At 36.0% G+C, this 19,649-nt stretch overlaps 1 protein-coding gene across 6 annotated transcripts in view; it reads left to right on the top strand.

The window, feature by feature from the left end:
• Window positions 1-19,649, top strand: part of TDRD3 (tudor domain containing 3) — a 173,907-nt gene that overhangs the window by 138,814 nt on the left and 15,444 nt on the right. For 4 of the 6 annotated variants that reach the window (XM_087436000.1, XM_087436003.1, XM_087435998.1 and 1 more), the window contains one exon: window positions 12,600-12,725. In XM_087436000.1, coding sequence (XP_087292126.1) covers window positions 12,600-12,725 — 126 coding nt within the window. Of the gene's footprint in view, window positions 1-12,599; window positions 12,726-18,857; window positions 19,115-19,649 lie in introns of those variants that run through there. The other 2 variants (XM_087436001.1, XM_087435999.1) reach the window with 1 other exon arrangement.

Genomic DNA, 19,649 nt, shown 5'->3' with positions numbered 1-19,649 from the left:
TCCTCTAAAAAATAGCAATAAAAATATGCAATCTCATAGGGTTGTTGTAAGGAACATAGTAAGTGCTCAATAAACAGTTTGTTCAGTTATTGAATGATTGAAGTGCGTGGCACACAAGTTCTTAGTTACTGCTGGTTCCATTTCTTTCGTTTTCCTTCAAGGCTTTGGAAGGCACAGCCTCCAGCATTGTTCCCTTCCTCAAAGTGATGTTTGTTGACCCTGGATTGCAGCAGCAGCTAATAATTGGAAGGAAACCCAAACTGCTTCTTTGTACTGTCTTTTTCTTCAAATTAATTCCTTTTCCTTTTATATTTCCCATTAAAATTTTCTTTTCCGTTTGAATGTTACTAGTATAATGAACTTCTACATTAGGATTCTTCAAATGTAGGCCTAATGTAAAAATCCACAAATCTTTTTAAAGTAGTTTTTCTCACAAAATGGAAGAACTGTGTCCCTTTAAGCTAATAGTATTGCCTGCAAGGTTACAAAAATTTCCATCATTTTCTTTATGAAAAACCATTTTCCTTCACACTTTTGAAATCCTCTAGTTTGTAACAGCCTTCATAAATTGGTGACTCCTGTCCCAGCTCTGACACAAAGCTTCTCAGCCAGTCCTGCTGTCAGTGTACGTGGCTGCTTGACGTTGACAGGATTCTTGTCAAAACTGGGGTTTTGCATAAATTCGTGTTTAACCCTGGACAGGCTTTTCCTGCTCATTTCAGTTCAGCTTTTAAAAGACTGTCATGCCCTTATCCAAGGATAATGAAAGTGAAATTTGGCTATGTATTATACATTTTACACTCTGAAGGAATTGATAAACTTTTGAGAGTCCATAAACTTTCCTAGTTTTACTGATTTCTCATTAAGCTTTAATTAGTAATTCTCAGTTTCACGAATCCCTGTACAGTATAAATGTTATCAGAGATAGCTCACTATCCCTTCCTTCTGGTCCAGGGGTCTATGTGCCTTACTTGTTATTTTAATAAGCAGCTTACGTTGTGTGTAGCGGGTGGGGAAGAGGAGCAGGAGAGGAAGGGGAAGGAATTTTAAGTTACATAAAGGAGTGCACATTAAATAATCTTATGGATGGATTTAGAATTTTAAAAAGTTGATTATTTTACCTTAATACTTTTCAAAAAGATGCATATTAAGTATCTGAAAAACTCAAGAAAATCTTTTGACTCTAATATAGAGACCTCATGCCTTCCTAACTTATTCTTGCTGACGTTGTTCCAGCCATGGCTGAATGGAGGAGAAATAGCTTCATTCTTGAACAACCAGAAGAACATAACACATATTTAATAGGAATAAACGCTTATTATGTTCTTCCTTTGTGTAAGATGATGAGCAAATTACTCTCCGAAGAATATATTATCAGTTCTCCCAGCCTCTAGCGAACATCTCAGATGTTTCAAGTGTGGGATTACAAGTGACTAAAACATGGTTCCTGAATTTCAGTAAACCTACAAATAGTATTATTATAGCAAAATATAATATGTTCAATAGCCTTAATTAAATCAGGTGATGTATACTGTCAAATTTTCCGTTACCTAACTTGATGGAAATAAGTTTATCTGTCTTATTATTCTTGAAGAAAATCTTTGTGATGCCTTTTCTTTCTTCAACCATCTAACCGTCAAAAATGATTGAGAAGGTCTCATAAGCTTGGCAAGAGAATGATTTTTTAAAAAAGCTAACTCCTCATATACTGAACATTTTGAAATCTCAACATGAGGGGAAAAAAATCCATAAATTTAAGCATACTAAGAGTAATTTATATTTAGATAACAGCAAGATGATATGTTATTTCTCTACTAACTTGCTGAGGTAAATAAAGTAGGATAAATGGTTGAGATGTGAAGATTGGAGTTGCTTCTGTTTAAAACCTAGTTATAATTGGAACACTTATACACCAGGTGCCATGTATAACTTGATTTAATATCTACAGGAACCCTATGAAATATTAGTATTCCTATTTTACACACAAGGAAAACTACAAATATAGGTTCAGAGCCATTATGTAACTTGCCTAAAATCATTGAACTAGTAAGTTGCAGAGCTGATATTCAGGTTTTGGACTCACTGATGCCAAAGCACATGATCCTGCACTTTACCTGTAAATGGAGATAAATGACACCAACCTACCTGAGGATTCTTGCTGGAGGTTAATGAAATAATGTATATAAAAATGTTCAGCATAGCAGTAAGTTTGTACTCAATATGTGATATACTGTTTTGATAAAGTGTCTTTCAGCCATTTAATTCATTCTTAGTTCCCATGAATTTAGAGAATTTTAAATAGAGAAGTGAAGATTTTGTGGGTAGAGGTATCAGCTAATATTTCTCAAGGGGCTAGAAGGTGTTTTACAGAGGGTAGAAAAAACCAACCTGTTTCTTTAACCTACTATTCTATTGCTAAGCGTTTAATCTTACACTGAGATTCCCTTTTCATCTTCTAAATTTCACTGGAATCTAGTTTTAAAATTAAACTACATTTTAGTCACCCATCCAGGTGTTACCCTTTTAGGTGGTAGTCCTCTAATTACCACTTTGCAAAGAAAAAAAAAAAAAAAGACTAACAAATCACCAAAATAACTTGTCGGAAAAACTAACTTGATATTGTGTAGTTATTCAGAATATACCAATGATAATACTGTGCCAAAATAATACCTTCCATTAGTGCATGGACTTGAACTGTGGTTAAATTTAAAACTTTAGGTTGGGAAAATAATTCTTTTCAAATATAGAATGAAAATAGTTCTGGGAGTAGGTCGTAGTGATTTTCCTTGATGACAAACACAATATGAGCAAGCAGTGATTGAGCAGCTGCTAAAAACATTAAAGCAAGGTTAGATTGCACTAACAGATTTATATAGAGCTTGTTCTTCGTGGGAAATAACAGTGTTATGTTCCCAGCATGCCATACTTGGAATATTATTCTGAATACTAGGTTATATTGAATAGTAAATATTAAAATGTACAAAGGAAGAGATGATCAAGATGATGGGAGATTCTGGAAATAATGCATTTGACAAATGATTCCAGGAACTGAGTCTTTTTATTCTAGAAAATAGAAGACTAAGGAAAGGTATAATACTTGTTTTAAAATAATTTAAAATATTTCATATGACAGAGGAAACAGGCTCAACTAGAAAATGTAGGTAGAAGTTCCAGAAATGCAGATTTGCACTTTCTAGTGAAGGATGCAGAGCAGTGGAGTTGGCTGCCCAAGGAAGCCTGAGCTCCTTCACCAGTTAGTTGAAGGAGGCGGGACCACCATCTGTGTGATATGGTGGATGAATTTTGTATTGCAGGGAAGATCAGATCATTGACTTGTGGGGTGCCTCACATTTCTAAAACTATGGCTTTATTAACTGGCCTGATAATTGATAACAGTTTTAAAATTTTTGTTATCTTTATGTTTCACTAAAGAGAAATAATTTTTTAGTTCGTTATGCAGACATTGTTAGTATGGGTTGTTGGGCATGAATGGGAGTTAAATGTGAAAATGATGTTTGTTACATTTGGCTTTTATTTGCTTTAAGATTTAAATTTTTAATTCTTTTCCTGTCAATCTTATGTTCCTTAACTTTGAGTAAGGGGGTGAAAACATCAGCAAATTATTTTATTTCTGTATTACTAGGTATTGTAATTTTTTCTTATAGTTACATAAAGCATGTCAAGTCATGTCTCTCCTCCCCACTCTAACCCTTAATACTTTTTAATGGCAAAGATCTGGCCTGTATTTTGTCAATCTGACATGGAGGTTTTGTTCTAATTCTGTTTCATATATCTATATTACAGACTGCTGTAGCATACCATAACTGTCTGTCTCAGGTAGTCAGTTACATAAAATGCACTGGGCTGACCGTTTTAGAGTCAAAAGCAGACTGGCATTGTGATGTAGTAATTATTACTTTCAGAGAAAGAATTAGTTAACCCATCTTATATTGTGCTTGTTAGCCTATCAATTTCAGATGTAAAAATGATATAAATTACGAGAGGCAGTGAGATGATTAACCATTTGTGATTAGTGCTTATATGTCTTAACCATAAAATATTGTAAAACATATTTGCTCAATAAGCATATTTGGGAAAACAGTTGCTTTTGCAAAAATAATTTATAGCAAAGATAATTTGCATTGACTTGAAAACGTATCAATAGGCATAGATAAGCATTTTCCATCATTAATCATCATTGCTATGCTTTCACTTTTTAAATATTGTTTCCAATTGTTTTCTTTTTATGGCATTTACTAAAATTTTAAGGGTATGGTCTAAGGGCAAGATGTTCAGAGGTTAATTATGTTAATTTATTTTAGCTTCTCTAATATATTCAGATTTTATGCAAATAATGTCTATAAATTTTGATTGATCATTTTCAGTAATGCTCCTTTGCTGATTTCCTCCTTCTTTCTATATTCTATTTGCCCTGTTTCTTTATAATTAAAAGAAAAGAAGAAAGACTCCCTTCCAAAAGAAACAAAAACAGTGGTAACAATAGAATGATTTATAATGTAAAATTATTAATTTTTGTGTGTAGATAGCTGTTGAATTTCTGAAGAAATAAAAGGAAAGCAGGTGGTCAGAATCTTTCTCCATGCATTGGCTCTTTCATTTTCTTCAGTTGCTTTTTCACTTTCCTTATCTTCCCAAAGCAATTTGAGGAATACTTTTACTTTTACAACAAAGTTCCTGATTTTTATCAAAACCTGTGAGTCTAGATAATTTAATTGAAATGAGCATGTATATTTTATTGTCAAAGGATTACTTAATAAGAATAATAGACAACATAGATGGCTTATTTCCTAAGCTCTTTATAGGTATTATCTCCCATAATTCTCCTAGTAAACCTGAGTTCATTACTGTTTACTATGTGAGAAAACTGAGATGTAGGGAAGTAGAGTAACATGCCTAGCAAGTGGTGGAATCGAAACTCAGACTCAGATCTGACTTAAGAAACTGAGGTCTTAAATACCAATGCCATGATAAAGTACCTCTCAAGGAAATCTGTGAGTAGATTGGCATCTTTTGGAGTAGTAATATGCTCTCTAGCTTGACTTCTGGACAAGGTTTTGGAATCTAACCTTTAGCTAAAACAGGCAATAAGTTTTAGAGAGGTACACATTTTTACAAATCATATATTCGTTCTTTGGACTTCACTGTAGTATTTCAACAAAGATGATGACCATTAAATGACATTTATACTAGTATCAGGGCTGAAGCCATCCATATTGAGAATTGGCCATAAGCTAGCTATTAGAAAAAATTAAGCAAAACTGTCCAAAGCAAGAAATGTAAATGTACACCATGTGATGCAATGGAAAGAACTTAGGAGCCCACAGCCGAGAAGTCTTACTGAAGGATGGCCACTTATATAACTTGGGGTGAGTTACTCTGAGCCTTAAATTTCTTCATCAGTAGAATGGTGAGATTAAGTAATTCAAAGCATTGTTGCAACAATTAAATGAGATAAAATGCAAAATGCCAGGCACACAGTGGAATAAACATTAATTCCTTTTTTTCTAGTCTAAGTTGTAAATAAACTCAGGTGTGTTTTTGTATAGACACCGAGTATCCATACTTTTATCATTTGGAATTTGATAAGGGTGACATGTTTAATAGTCTCTTTTTTGTACTATATTCTCCTAGTTAAAATATGGATGCAGCCTTTTGATGTTTAGTTGAATTTTCCTGAGTTCCTAAGCTGCCAAAAATAGCTTGTTTACTTTGCATTAAAGCATAGAAAATCTTAATGAAACAGGAAGAACAGTGATAACCAGTACTGCATTTGCTTTTACTGTTATTTAAACATCCAGTTTTCTCCTATGTTAAAGTTTAGTTGTCTTGTTTACATTGTGCTTTAGTTGGCAGAGCATAGAATAAAACCCTTGAGCTAGGTATTCAGATGATTTCATATATCTTATAGAATCATCAACAATTTTAATTTTTGTATAACGTTAGAAAACATACTCTGGGGCTGGCTTGGTGGCATAGTGGTTAAGTGCGCGTGCTCCACTGCGGTGGCCTGGGGTTCGGATCCCAGGCGTGCACCGACGCACCACTTGTCAAGCCATGCTGTGGCAGCATCCCATATAAAGTAGAGGAAGATGGGCATGGAAGTTAGCCCAGGGCCAATCTTCCTCAGCAAAAAGAGGAGGATTGGCAACAGATGTAAGCTCAGGGCTAATCTTCCTCACAAAAAAAAAAAAAAAGAAAATATATTCTTTTCTAAAAAGGGAAGATCAGAACCACAGTGAAATGTCTTACAGTTCTTCTGAAATTCTGCATAATACAAGAATGAAAACATTGTGTTATGTCAGCCATGCATTTTGGAACAGTTGTTTAGTAATTAGATTTTGAATCAGATTTTTTTTTTTTTGTCTTGAATCATTTTTTTTTTTTTTTTGCTGTAAAATATTTGGTTTAAATAAAATGTTACTGGACATGGTACATATTAAAGAGATTATTTTAGAGCTTCTCTGAGGGGAGGGGAGACTATAATTCCCCATTATATTTTATTCTAACATGGAATCTTATTTTACTCAAAGTTTCAAAAATAGATAAATTAGTCTATTATAAAATTTACTTATTTCAGTTATATATATATATAATAACTTTCTCATATGTTAATGATGCCTGAGATATTTTTTTTTCCCATTTACATATAGAAGGTAAGTCTTTGTTATCGAATGAGACATTTAATTTATAGAGGTCAAAAGTAGGGTTTAGATTTTCTCTGTGATAGAAGGCAAAGGTGAAAAGGCGCTGAGCTCAGAGTCAGAGTCCTGTATTCCAGCTCCTGTTCTTCCACTAGCTCACTTTCTTATATTAATCTAGTCACTCGACCCAGCTGGTTCCCACTGTACAGCAGAGGTTGAACTAGGTTGGATTTTTAATTTTTGTGCCTTAGGGATTGCAGAGCTTGGAGGGACTGAGGAAGAGAAAGCCAAGGCGTTACTGCTCACATACACGTGTAAAAACACCCACTTTAACCTGAGCTCATCTGTTTTATATTGAAATTCTATATAAGATTTCATTTGCAAGAAGACTGCCGCATTTACCCAAAATATAGATAATAATAATTTTTTAAAATTTGAATCTGCTCAATTAGATTATCTTCAGTTTCTCTGACAATTTATTATATCTGCGTTCCTTGCCCTCATTACTCAGAAATGTAATGAAGAGTAGACAGGACTGAATCAGAATACCTGTGTTCTAGCTCAGGTTATGGTACTAATTACTTGAGCAAATAATAGCTTCTTAGTTGGACTGACTATCTTCACAGAAACTTCCTGTTTTGTAATCTGTGGTTTCAGGCTACCACTGGCCCTGTTTGTTTTGTGGAGCTGTAAACATTGAATTGCAACATATTTCTTAAACAAGGATAATTGGTAAAGTAAGGTTCGGTGTTGATCATAATGCATGACTCCTGTGGACACAAATGTTATCCATAATCTTTACAGAAAATAAGAGCTGATCCAGCTTTTAGTCTCAATTTTCAGTGACTCTAATATAATAGAATATTAGTATAATTGACTTAAAAATATTTTAAGTTCTACTTTTGGAGTCCATTACACAATTTTTTGTTTTTGAATGAGGCAGAGATACTTTATTTCATTATTTGGATTGGAAAGTAAAATCAAAGGTCAGAGTTGTCTAATGGGGACCAAGAGGAAATGTTAGAAATATCCAAGGTAGAATCAGTTCAACCTAGAGCCAGTTCAGAAAGCTCAGTAACCTTCACAGTGGTTTTCATACATTAATAATCCTTGTGGCATTCCCAAGGATGAAAGAAATTTAATTCTCATATTCTAGTTACTGATAACCACAGGAAGAATCTGAGTGGATCGAGATGTGCCATAAAGGCAGGTCAACAAATACTTCATGAAATATTAAAGATCTACCATATCATCAGCACTATATGAGGCACAAAGTATCCCACTGACATGGCCTATTTTACAGCTCATTTTTTAAAATAAACTTTATTTTTTTGATAGACTTTATTTTTTAGAGCGGTTTTAGATTCACAGTAAAACTGAATGAAAGGTACAGAAATTTCCCCAAAATCCCCACCCCCACGCATGCATAGCATCCCTCATTGTCAACATCCCCCACCAGAGTAGTACATTTGTTACAATTGATAAACCTACAAGGACACATTATTATCGCCCATAGTTTACATTAGGATTCACTCTTGGTGTACATTCTTTGGGTTTGGACAAATGTATAATGACATATATCCATCATGATAGTATCATACAGAATAGTTTCACTGCCCTAAAAATCCTGTGTGCTCTGCCTATTCATCCCTCCATCCTCCCTAACCCTTGGCAACCACTGATCTTTTTTACTGTCTCCATAGTTTTGCCTTTATTACATGATCTTTTGGGAAAGCAGATTTGTCTTTAAAATGGTTATTTGACTAGGTTTTATATTAACATTAGTTTATATTTCTATAAACTGACTACACAAGCTGACCAGGCAGGCAAAGGTGGTCTGGAAATTCAGAGAGTAAGTGGTTTATATGTGTTTCACTGAAGGAGATATGTACTCATTAGTATTTCATTGTTCAAAGTAGCCTAAATATCAGGGATTATTGTTGAGGGTACATGGTGTACATTTCATATGCTGGCTTATGTTTTTGTGACTGCTATACAAATTCTATTAGAAGGAACAGACTAGAATAAATTTTATTAAATTATACATAAAAGAAGCTATTAAAGGACAGGTGACAGTATCAATAAGTTTTTCTGTTTTCTATGAAGGAAATTGCCATCTTCACTCCCCACCCTTGCCAATCAAATGATCTCTCATTGTCTCCTCACAAAATTACAGCTGTGGGAAAATGCTGAAGAAATGATAATTTAAGATAAAGGGATTCAGTAAGTTAAGCAAATATGAATATGTAGCTGGAGCAGAGGAAAACATAATATTGTCAGCAAATAGAGCCCCCCACGAAAGTTCCCTAGAGAGCTGGGTCAGCATTTAGGCCTTAGAGGCAGAGGCAGAAGAAATATCCAAAAAGAAAAAGAGGAATGGTGCCAAACCCAAACTTCCTGAATTTCAGAATTATTTTCCAGGCTGCCCTGGCACTTAGGAGTGGGAGGTTTTCTCCTCCTTCATTTGTGTAGCCCAGAGTTTCTCAACCGTGGCACTGTTGGCATTAGGACTGGGTAATTACTTTGCCCTGTGGGCTGTCCTGTGCATTGTAGGATGTTTAGCAGCATCCTTGGCCTCTACTCATTAAATGTAGCAACAGCTCCTCGCCGCCTCACCCCTACAGTTTGTAACAACCAAAATTGTCTCCAGACACTGCCTAATGCCCCCTGGGGGGTGTAATCACTCCTAGTTGAGAACCACTGATCTAGCACCTTCCTTAGAGTACTGGTTTGTACACTTAGCTGGACTTCACCTTACTATTTGTGGAACAGAGAACATGACCTCTACTTAAGTGTGTTTCACACCTCCTACTGAAGTATGTTCCAGGTTCCGAGTGACTGATTTACAGTGAGCTTTTGCAACACAGCTCATTTATAAATGAGGGCATATGTATTTGTGTGCTCACTCCAGATACGGTGTGCACTATTGAGAGACTGAAGATGATATGCAGGAAAGATGTAGTTGTGACCTGTCAAATGTGTTTTACAGGTAAAGTTGTGCATCTCCTTTTTGCATTGGTGCTTTTTTTCCCCAAAAATATCACTTTATTCATGCTTGATGTCACAATGATTATTGTGTTTTGTATCTTTCCATTAAAAGGAGCAATAAAATAGTAAATATTGGCATGAGAAGAGGGCACATTTCGAATATTAGTTATTTAGTATTATAAAACCAGGTTTTATCTGATAGCATGGCTGAGGTGAGCAAAAATCTGAGTCCCGACACAATGGTTCTAAATCTCAAAAACTTAGGTGAAGATGATGTTAGACAGTTCCTTTTTATGAAAGTTACCACAAGTCTTTCAAAGAACCTTGTCTGAGTGTCAGAAACCAAATGGCCCTTGTCTAGACTCTTCCTGTAATGAGCTCTGTGACTCGGGAAAATCTCTTCACCTCTCTGGGTTTAGAGTCCTCATCTGTCAAATCCAGGGGGACAGACTAGATGGCCTTCCAGGACTGGCCAGCTCAAATGTAGTATCTATTTTTAAAAATATGTTCATGAATTATGAAATTAGACATTTGTTTGAGTTTTAAATCTGTTACAGAGTAGTGAAACCTAAAGGTTTGGAGATAGGCTAAGAAGAAGAACAAGGTATAAATTTTATTCAAAGATAACTCCAAATAGACTGATGTATTCAGTTGAGCTATGTGTTGTATAAAATGAAAGAGGTACTCATTCAGTGCTAAAAATTGCTAGCTGTAGACTACAGGAAGTGGTTTTTGTGGGTAACCAGGTTTGCCCTCAACTACTCTACAGAAGGAATATTTAAAAGTTAAAAAAGCAAGATTGTGCCTTTGACAATAACTGCAAACCAAGCTGTCAGAATCATTTTTACTTTTTGCTTCTACTTTGTATAAAAAGATTGTGAAGACATCAAATAATGTGAAAGAAATCTCATAGTCAGTCATCTATAAAACCATTTAATTGGCTCTGGCTTGTGTAGTCAGTGAATCTTTTAAACACAGTAGACACAGCTTTTCAAATAGCAATGTTATATTTATTGTATAAATCCAGCTCACTCACTCAGCAAATGTAGTGTCCTACCTTAAACAGTGTATTTTATTGATAAAGTATAGATTTTTAGATGTCTTCTGGCCAGTTCTGCAGCTGGGTGTGGAGAAAAATAACATTCCATTGTAGCTCCTGAAATAATTACTTCATCTCCTACAGTACCAAATATATTTTCATCCTTCTCAATTAATATGCAAAGCTTCAAATGTTGTCATATGTCATAAAATTAAATAGTTCCTTTTCAAATTTAGCTATAATATTTGACAATCATCATTCAGAACAGTGACCAAATAATTCTCTCCTTTCTTGAACACTTTTTAATTTTTCTTCCTGCATTTTAATGGCTTTGCTAAATTATAGACATAATATCTGATGCTTCTAACCATTTTGAGATTGATTGTTAATAAAAGAGGCATAGAGAAAGGAGGGCTAATCTGGAAGTTTGTCTCTAAAATGTAGTTATTGAGTTATGCCAGATATATTGTCAAACTTCTTGAATCTCTTATTTAGGTAATGATGACCCCTTAAGGATGATACCTAATTTTTGGTTATTGGTTTATTTCTTTTATATGCAGACTAAGACTTAAAGATTTAAGCAGCAGTGATTGAATCAAAACCCAGGTTTGCCTTGGAAGTATTAGGGCAAAGTCACAAAGCTTTCCTGGGATTCAGTGTCCTTTAAATAAAATGGAAATAATGGTTCTTTCTTAAGAATACCATGGAGGATACCTAATGATGAGAACTATGTTCATGCCAACTATTAAATATCATTTCTAAATAATAGGATTTGATCAAATTATCTTAGCATCTTTTGCTTCCGTCAGGTAAAATTGCAAAAGTGGGATCTGTAAAAGTTAAAGAATAGAACTCAGTCTTTCATATAATTTCTTATGTTATTAGTAGGGTCAAAGGAAAGCAATCTTTTGGGAAAGAAGATTCAAAGATAAAAGGAGGAGGAAGAAATATGATAAATTTCCAAAATCATACAAATTATTGTGCTCTGATAATTCAGTTGGAATTTAAACTCTACTTTTGAAATAGATGCTGTCTCTTTCAAAAAACTGAGAACCAATTTTTTTCTGTCTCTAAAAGGGAAAATATGTCATAGCTGCATTAATTTAAAAACACTAAAATAACAGGGTGGCAGCACTCAGTAAGAAACCAGTGTGGCTTTTGGCTACATTTCTGTTGCTTCTAAGTCCTTTTCAAGTATTTTAATTAACTGTACTCTTTTTGCTGTTTAATCTGCTTATCCTTTTTCCTATGCTATTCCTTGACCTGGTAGATCTACCCCGTCAGTAAGAAAGAACATGAGAAGAAAATAGTTTGTGTCTTGCTGTGGTGATCGCTATGTCTTGCATGAAGCTTTCTTTATATGTAAAGTGTTTTTCCCTCCTCATTCCAATCCATTATTTTTTCCTGTCTCTAGATGTAAGGTTCTTAACGATGTTGGAGATTTCATCAGATGAGGACAGACAGCTGGTGAACATTCTCTGGCTCTTCAACCCCTTTTCCATATCTTACTGAAACCCCTTTCCATGATAAATACCTAGAAATATTGAGAAGACCAAATAGTCAAGAAAATTTTTATTATAATACTCGCTTTTCTGTGTTTTCACCACAGTGTCAAGTCGTTTGATGAGATAATTATGCTATTATGTGGAAATATTTCCTTTTCTAGAATTAAATTTGATTCTAATATTACCACTATGAATTTTATTCTTCTCTTACCAAGGACCAAAAGTTTTAACAATGTCCCTGCCCTATTTTTTTCCTTCCCCTGCCTCCCTCTGTTATAAAAGTTGACAGATGTGAATCCCAGGGCAACTTAAGAGGGTAAATCAAAATGGGGACCATAAAGTGTATTTAACTTAGGAAACTTGGAGCTATTTTGAACATGTTAAATCACTACTCTTTGCAAATAGGAGGAAGAAGGCACCTACGACCAAACTATTGAGTTCCGTAGAGGAGGTGACGGCCAGCCACGGCGATCCACTCGGCCAACCCAGCAGTTTTATCAACCTCCCCGGGCTCGGAACTAATATGAAAAGGTAAAGTCGACATTGTGAGATGGTTTCCAAATAAAAAAAGATGCTATTCATGTTAAATATGTAGGTCCAATTATTAATATTTCATAATAATATAACAAAGATATTTTAAAACTTTCATTTATAAAGTATTTAAGATTATACCGTAGTTACAACTACTTTTCCACTAAACTTTTCCCTACAAATGCTATCCCTAATCCCTTTTTTTCTCTTTACCTCCTCTCTTCTTTTGGAGGTGATGACAATCAGTGAAATGACTAGATGTTTGAAAGCAGGAAGATGAAAGAAAACTAAGTACTGGATAATCACCAACCTGGATAACTGAGTTTATTTTTTATTGTTTAATTAATTTTAATTAATTTTAAGAAAGAGGAAATGTTTCATAGTATATCTTCAGGAATTGGTGAGGACAACATGATTGCTTATTGAGATGTAATTTTGGGGCCCTGTGCTATAGATCCAGAAACTTTCATCTCCAATAGAAAGGAAAAGAAATATAACAAAAAAGTCAGGAAATAATGGGACCAATCTAAGACATCTCATTTTGATGAACAAAGACCATATTTCTTACTGTGTTTTTGAAAGGAAATATTTTTGCCATCTTTGGTAACATTTCTATTTTTTCCTTATGCCAGGGCTTTTGAATATTTTTTTTAGTAATCATAGTGTTCCCATTATAGCTTTTGTTATATATCACTCTAAAGACTATTTTAGACTTAACCGTATTTTTTTTCTCAGTAGCAAGACCACTGAGAATTTTTAAGAAATTTTTCTCAGTTCCTCATTTCAGCTATTCATTCTGCTAAAGCTGTTATCCACATTGTATTTTTCCCCTGCTAGGTGACTCTCAATTTTTCAAACCTGCTATGGCTGTTTAGTGCTTGAAATGCAGCTAGCCTGAATTGAAATGTGCTGTACATGAAAAATGCATACTAGATTTCAAAGACAGTTAAAAAAAAGTCTCAATTTTTATTGGTTAAATATTGAAATGATAATATTTTAGATACATTGGGTTAAATAAAATGTTATTAAAATTAATTTCACCGGGCCGGCTCTGTGGCTTAGCGGTTGAGTGCGCGCGCTCTGATGCTGGCGGCCTGGGTTCGGATCCTGGGAGCGCCCGGAGGCACCGCTTCTCCGTCCAACGCGAGGCCGAGTCCCGCGTACAGCAACTGGAAGGATGTGAACCTATGACATACAACTATCTACTGGGGCTTTGGGGCGAAAAAGCTGAATAAATAAAATCTTTAAAAAAAAAAAAAAAAAATTAATTTCACCTATTTATTTTTACTTTTTTTAATGTGGCTACTGGAAAATTAATTAATATAATGTGTCTCACATTATACTTCTGTGGGACAGCACTGTCCCAGAGTCTTATATTTCCTTCAGCTTCCCCAAGTCTCCTTCACTGGTTAAAAATTAGTTTTGTCATCCTAAGTGAAGAAATGTTGTCTTCTGTTTTCTAGCTCTTAGCTCCGTAGGTAGTAGGAAGCTTGATGCTACTTGACTTCTGATTTACCAGAGCAAGCCACTGTAGAATCTTTTTGCTCTTATCCTTGGTTTTTCTTTGTGCTTAATACAAGGCCATCAAGTAAACAGACGTGACCTACTGTCCATAGTATCACAGAAGAGCTCCTTCTGGACTTGGTGCATTTTTCTGTAGCATGCAAGAACTGACCAAAGCAGAATCGAAGTATATGTAAGGACTTCAGCAACTTTATGTTGTGCAAGGTTGAGCATCCACTTTTAAAATAAGCTCAGTGTACTTATAATTAAATCTCTTTTAAGGTGAATGAAAACTGAGAATTCCCTCTTAGCTTTCTAGTTCTGTCAGATTTTTTTACAACAAGGTTTTAAAATAAGGCCAAAGGTTCTCAACTCCCTGAAGGCTCTAGGGCAGGGGTTGCCTGACAGTGGGTGCTGGACCCTAGGACTCTGTAGGGGTGCCTGGGGGCTAGGACCTCGCAGGGCCAGAAGTAGAGAGATCGCAAGAGTGAGGAAGGGGGAGCCTTCAGTCCTCTCAGCCCTTCTTGAGTTTCCTTCATATATTTTATATACTAGGGTTTCATGGAAAATTTCCTTTGAAAAAGAGTATACTGCTTAAAAGTAAATTACAAACTGCAATCCTGGGGTAATTGTAGCTTATTCATATCAAATAGTACAATGCACACTGTTCCTAATCAATTTAAACATCACAATCTTAGTGGTTTTCTGTGCTTTCTGAGTTAAAACTTTCATCTTTCCCAGACACTTGCTTTGGATTGTACTGTTGACATGGGAAATGTGTGACAGCAAGTTTGAGTTCCTAACATCAAAAAGAAAATTAGTTTTGGTGTGTGTGTGTGTGGGGGGGATAGTCTCATGATGATATCCCTGAAAAACCTCTCACTACAAAATTTACCCTAAAAAATAAATTAAAAAGCAAGGCACGTGATCTTTGTTGAAAAAAATTATTTTTTATTCATTTTTGCATTTTAATTCAAAGATGAAAAATTTGAAGCAGAATTAAATATCTTTTTGATATACTGTGTTTGAATGGGCAGTTCAGCAATAATAAGAATTTCTTTTTTTGCTTTTGTCATACAACTGAATATATTATTTTCTTCTTGAGAGAAAAGATATTTTGTTTTTATTTCCTTATTCTTGGTTTCCATTAACTTAAACATTTAAAAAGATATACATTGTAGCCAGCCATTTGACTTCTAGCAAGTATAAGCATGAATTCTAATATATGCTGAAATTTTGCGAAGGTTTTGTTATCTAAACTTATTCAAGATTGTAAGAAACACTTAGGGCGCTTTCTATTATCTCTTTAAAAAAATATAATTTTGTAGTCATCATCTTTCTTTTTATGTTTTGCATAATTTTCTAAGTGATGAATGACATATAGTAGCTGTTCAGTAAGTGTTTATTAAATGTGTTTATTAAGTGTTTATTAAAAAAAGTGTAAATTTGGGGCTGGCCCAGTGGCATAGCAGTTAAGTGTGCATGCTCCACTGCGGCGGCCCGAGGTTTGGAACCCCGGGCATGCACGGACACACCGCTTGTTAAGCCATGCTGTGGCGGTGTCCCATATAAAGTGGAGGAAGATGGGCATGGATGTTAGCCCAGGGCCAGTCTTCCTCAGCAAAAAGAGGAGGATTGGCGACGGACATTAGCAGAGCTGATCTTCCTCACCAAGAAAAAAAAAAAAGTGTAAATTAAATATGTGTATATATTGATAAAATTTTTGTTGTGTAATTTACGCATTCCTTGATTGTCCTAAAAAGGTTTTTTACAAGCCCCCTACACCACCACCTCACATACACATATACTTTCCCACAGGTGGAGAGGGAATTGGATTCTACTTAAACCTGGTACTAAGGGCAACATCAGAGACTAGTGAAAGCAGGAGACAGCTGGGAGTCAGGGCTAGGTGAGAGAAGGAGGCCTCGGGAGCAATGTGCAGAAATAGGCCCAAGTCTGAGAAAAGTGGCGGCAAGTCAGATCCGAACTTTGAGGGGAGATGGGGCCCAAAACTCCAAACTTGTAGTTCCTGGATTCGTCATAATTGTTACAGACAACTTAGAAATATGAGCAGATATGGATAGAGAAACTACCCATAGTTCTTTAATCCGTGAAACCAACCAAAACTATGTCATTTGAAAAGATTTCTGAAATGATTGGAATCCTAGGAACTAGATACTAATTATTAGTAGGAGCAGGCCTTAGAAATGAATTTTTTTTTTTTTGTGAGGAAGATCAGCCCTGAGCTAACATCCATGCCAATCCTCCTCTTTTTGCTGAGGAAGACTGGCCCTGAGCTAACATCCGTGCCCATCTTCCTCTACTTTATGTGGGACACCACCACAGCATGGCCTGACAAGTGGTGCACTGGTGCGCGCCCGGGATCCAAACGCGGGCCACCAGCAGCGGAGTGTGCACACTTAACCGCTACGCCACGAGGCCGGCCCCTAGAAATGAATTTTAAGCTCCATTTTCATGGTAGGGTAGAGACCTCTGAAGACATTCTAAAGGCCGAGGAAGGCTTAAAGAAGGGAAGAAGCAGAGTCCACAGGAGGCAGCTTTCAGTGGCTACAATTGAGTATGTGAACCAAAACAATGGGTGTTAAAAATATTTGTTGGTGGTGACTAAAGAGTATGGCTTTAGACACATTGAGAGTTTGACTTTGATGTGTTTGGTGCTATGATGAACTCTGAATAAGAGTGATATAATGAAAATTAGGCTTAAGAAAGATTGCTGTTGGCAGTAGGAAGGATTACAGTACCAGGAGGGAAAGAATCTCAGAAGTGATTGCAATGGTCCAGTCTAAGAGTGGTTAGAGTTTTATGTCCTGCTGTGAAGAGAGAGATATGGCAGCCTGTGTGGGAAAAGTGTTAAGACACATCAGTGTGAAGCTCCCTAGTGCTGTGGAGGTTTAGGCTCAGCATGCAAAGTGGTTTAATAAATGTTAACTCACTTTGAACTTCATTTCTAGTTTGTTATTTGTTTGATGAAAGAATGGTCTTCACAGTTTCATGTATTACCAGAAACCTTGAGACCAATAGCTAAGCATAGACTGCTACATAAATACCATGACTTGGTTTATTTTCTAAGGTTCAGGTTTTTTTGTTTGTTTGTTTGTTTTGTTTTTGTTTTTGTTTTTGTGAGGAAGATCAGCCCTGAGCTAACATCTATGCTAATCCTCCTCCCTTTTTTTGTTTTTTTTGCTGAGGAAGACTGGCTCTGAGCTAACATCTATTGCCAATCCTCCTCCTTTTTTTTCTCTCCCCAAAGCCCCAGTAAATAGTTGTATGTCATAGTTGCACATCCTTCTAGTTGCTGCATGTGGGACACGGCCTCAAAATGGCCGGAGAAGCAGTGCATCGGTGCGTGCCCAGGATCCGAACCCGGGCCACCAGTAGCAGATTGCGCGCACTTAACTGCTAAGCCACGGGGCTGGCCCTAAGGTCCAGGTTTTAACACCGTTTTTAGTTGGTAAAAAAATGTATTATTTATTTATTTATTTATTTATTTTGTGAGGAAGATCAGCCCTGAGCTAACATCCATGCTAATCCTCCTCTTTTTGCTGAGGAAGACCGGCTCTGAGTTAACATCCGTTGCCAATCCTCCTCCTTTTTTTTTGTCCCCAAAGCCCCAGTAGATAGTTAGTTGTATGTCATAGTTGCACATCCTTCTAGTTGCTGTATGTGGGACACAGCCTCAGCATGGCCGGAGAAGCGGTGCGTCGGTGCGCACCTGGGATCCGAACCTGGGCTGCCAGTAGCGGAGCGCGCCCTCTTAACCGCTAAGCCACAGGGCCGGCCCACCAAAAATGTATTTTTTAAATACCAGTTTTTTTTGACAATCTCATCCAGCATCCTTTTGTAGAATTTTTCAAATCAAGGTCAGGAAAATGATCACTAGAAAGATAGCTGTTAGAGAACCCCATGAAGCCGGCGGAAGGCATCATGTGAGGATAATAGTACCCAAAGCTCTTTATTTTCTAAGCAGGAGACTATTTACTTTGCAAAACTTATGAGCTGTTCGTGTGCAGCTGTGGCAACTCTCCCCATCCTTGCCCAAGTCTTCTTTCATGGTGAAGCTGAAATAGGACTGGAGCAAACAGGGCTTCTCTCAGCTCTTTCTGTTGTCACCACCCAAAATATTTCAACTAAAGTGGTACTTAACAAAGGTGCAGAGCAGGCAGGAGGAGGTGACAGACTAAAATAAATTACCTGTGTGGACTAAACCAATTCAGGGTACTCAAAGGGGAAATGGAGGTGGGTAGGAGGGAAGTAGAAGTTCATTGGCAGACTGTATCTTTTTTAGGTCATCCTCTGTTAAAAAACTATTCAGTTAATCCAAATTCCTGGACTCAACATGCTAGCAATAAAGGGGCTAAAAGTGACAGAGATGTAGTTTAAGAATTTCTGGAAGAAACTTTAAAAGATTTTGCTTTTTTGTTTACATATTTGTTTGTAGATATTATATTTATAAATTAGACAACAGTGTCCAATTTATTCTACTTGAGATCTATTGATATTTATGCAAGCACTGCACATTTACGGATAAGTTTCAGCAGAAGTGTATCTTGAGTATGGAAAAATTACTTTGAGGGTCCAATTTCACTTTCTTCCTCTCTTTTTAAATAGAGTCTTTATGAAGAAAGGAGCTGTTGACTGAAACATTCTGGTCAAAACCTGTTGATAGACCTCCTGCTCTCCCTTCAGAATGAGATGCAGCCATGGTGGATATTATTATTTGGAGAATAAAAAAGCAGATTTTAGAGGAAAAAAAAATTCAACCCACACAAAGAGTGGGAAAAAATACTAAGTTAAATAAAGCAAATACCTTTTACAAGTGAAAGAATTTTTTCTTCCGCCATCAATAAAACCAATGTGCTATTCTATACATTGTTTTACTGTATATTTTATGTGCCGAATGTTATCTCTCTTGTTCATCTGGTATTAATAACCCCATATTATAGACTAGAATAGCTGTTACAACATACTGAAGCCTCCCGCTATAATCACAGAACTGACTGACTGACACAGCTTGCCACATTTCTTGCAAAAACAACCTGAAGCCAAATAGCAGTTCTTAGTATGGTAATAGCTGTTAAATATGACAGCAAAAGGTATTTAAAACTTGAATATGTTGTTTTTAGCACTCTACTAGCTTTTTCAGATATAATTTGATTAAAAAAACAGACATTCCCTTCCTTATAAAATGTGCAGTGTATCTTTCAGGATGCATCTAGTTGCAAATAACAGAAAACCCAACTCGAACTGGCTTACACACTAAAGGGAGTTTACTGGCTCACTTCACTTCCAGAAGTGCAGTAGGGTTCAGTTGGTTTAATTTAGTAACTCAGAGTTATTGTGAAAGACCCTGACTCTTTGCATCTCTCATTTCTGCTTTTTCTGGCATCAGCTTCATTCTAC

Source organism: Ceratotherium simum, chromosome 10 (assembly GCF_057802395.1).
Source record: "Ceratotherium simum simum isolate JZ-2026a chromosome 10, ASM5780239v1, whole genome shotgun sequence".
Lineage (NCBI taxonomy): Eukaryota > Metazoa > Chordata > Mammalia > Perissodactyla > Rhinocerotidae > Ceratotherium > Ceratotherium simum.
The sequence above is the reverse complement of the archived record's forward strand: the minus strand, read 5'-3'. Positions and strand labels throughout refer to the sequence as shown.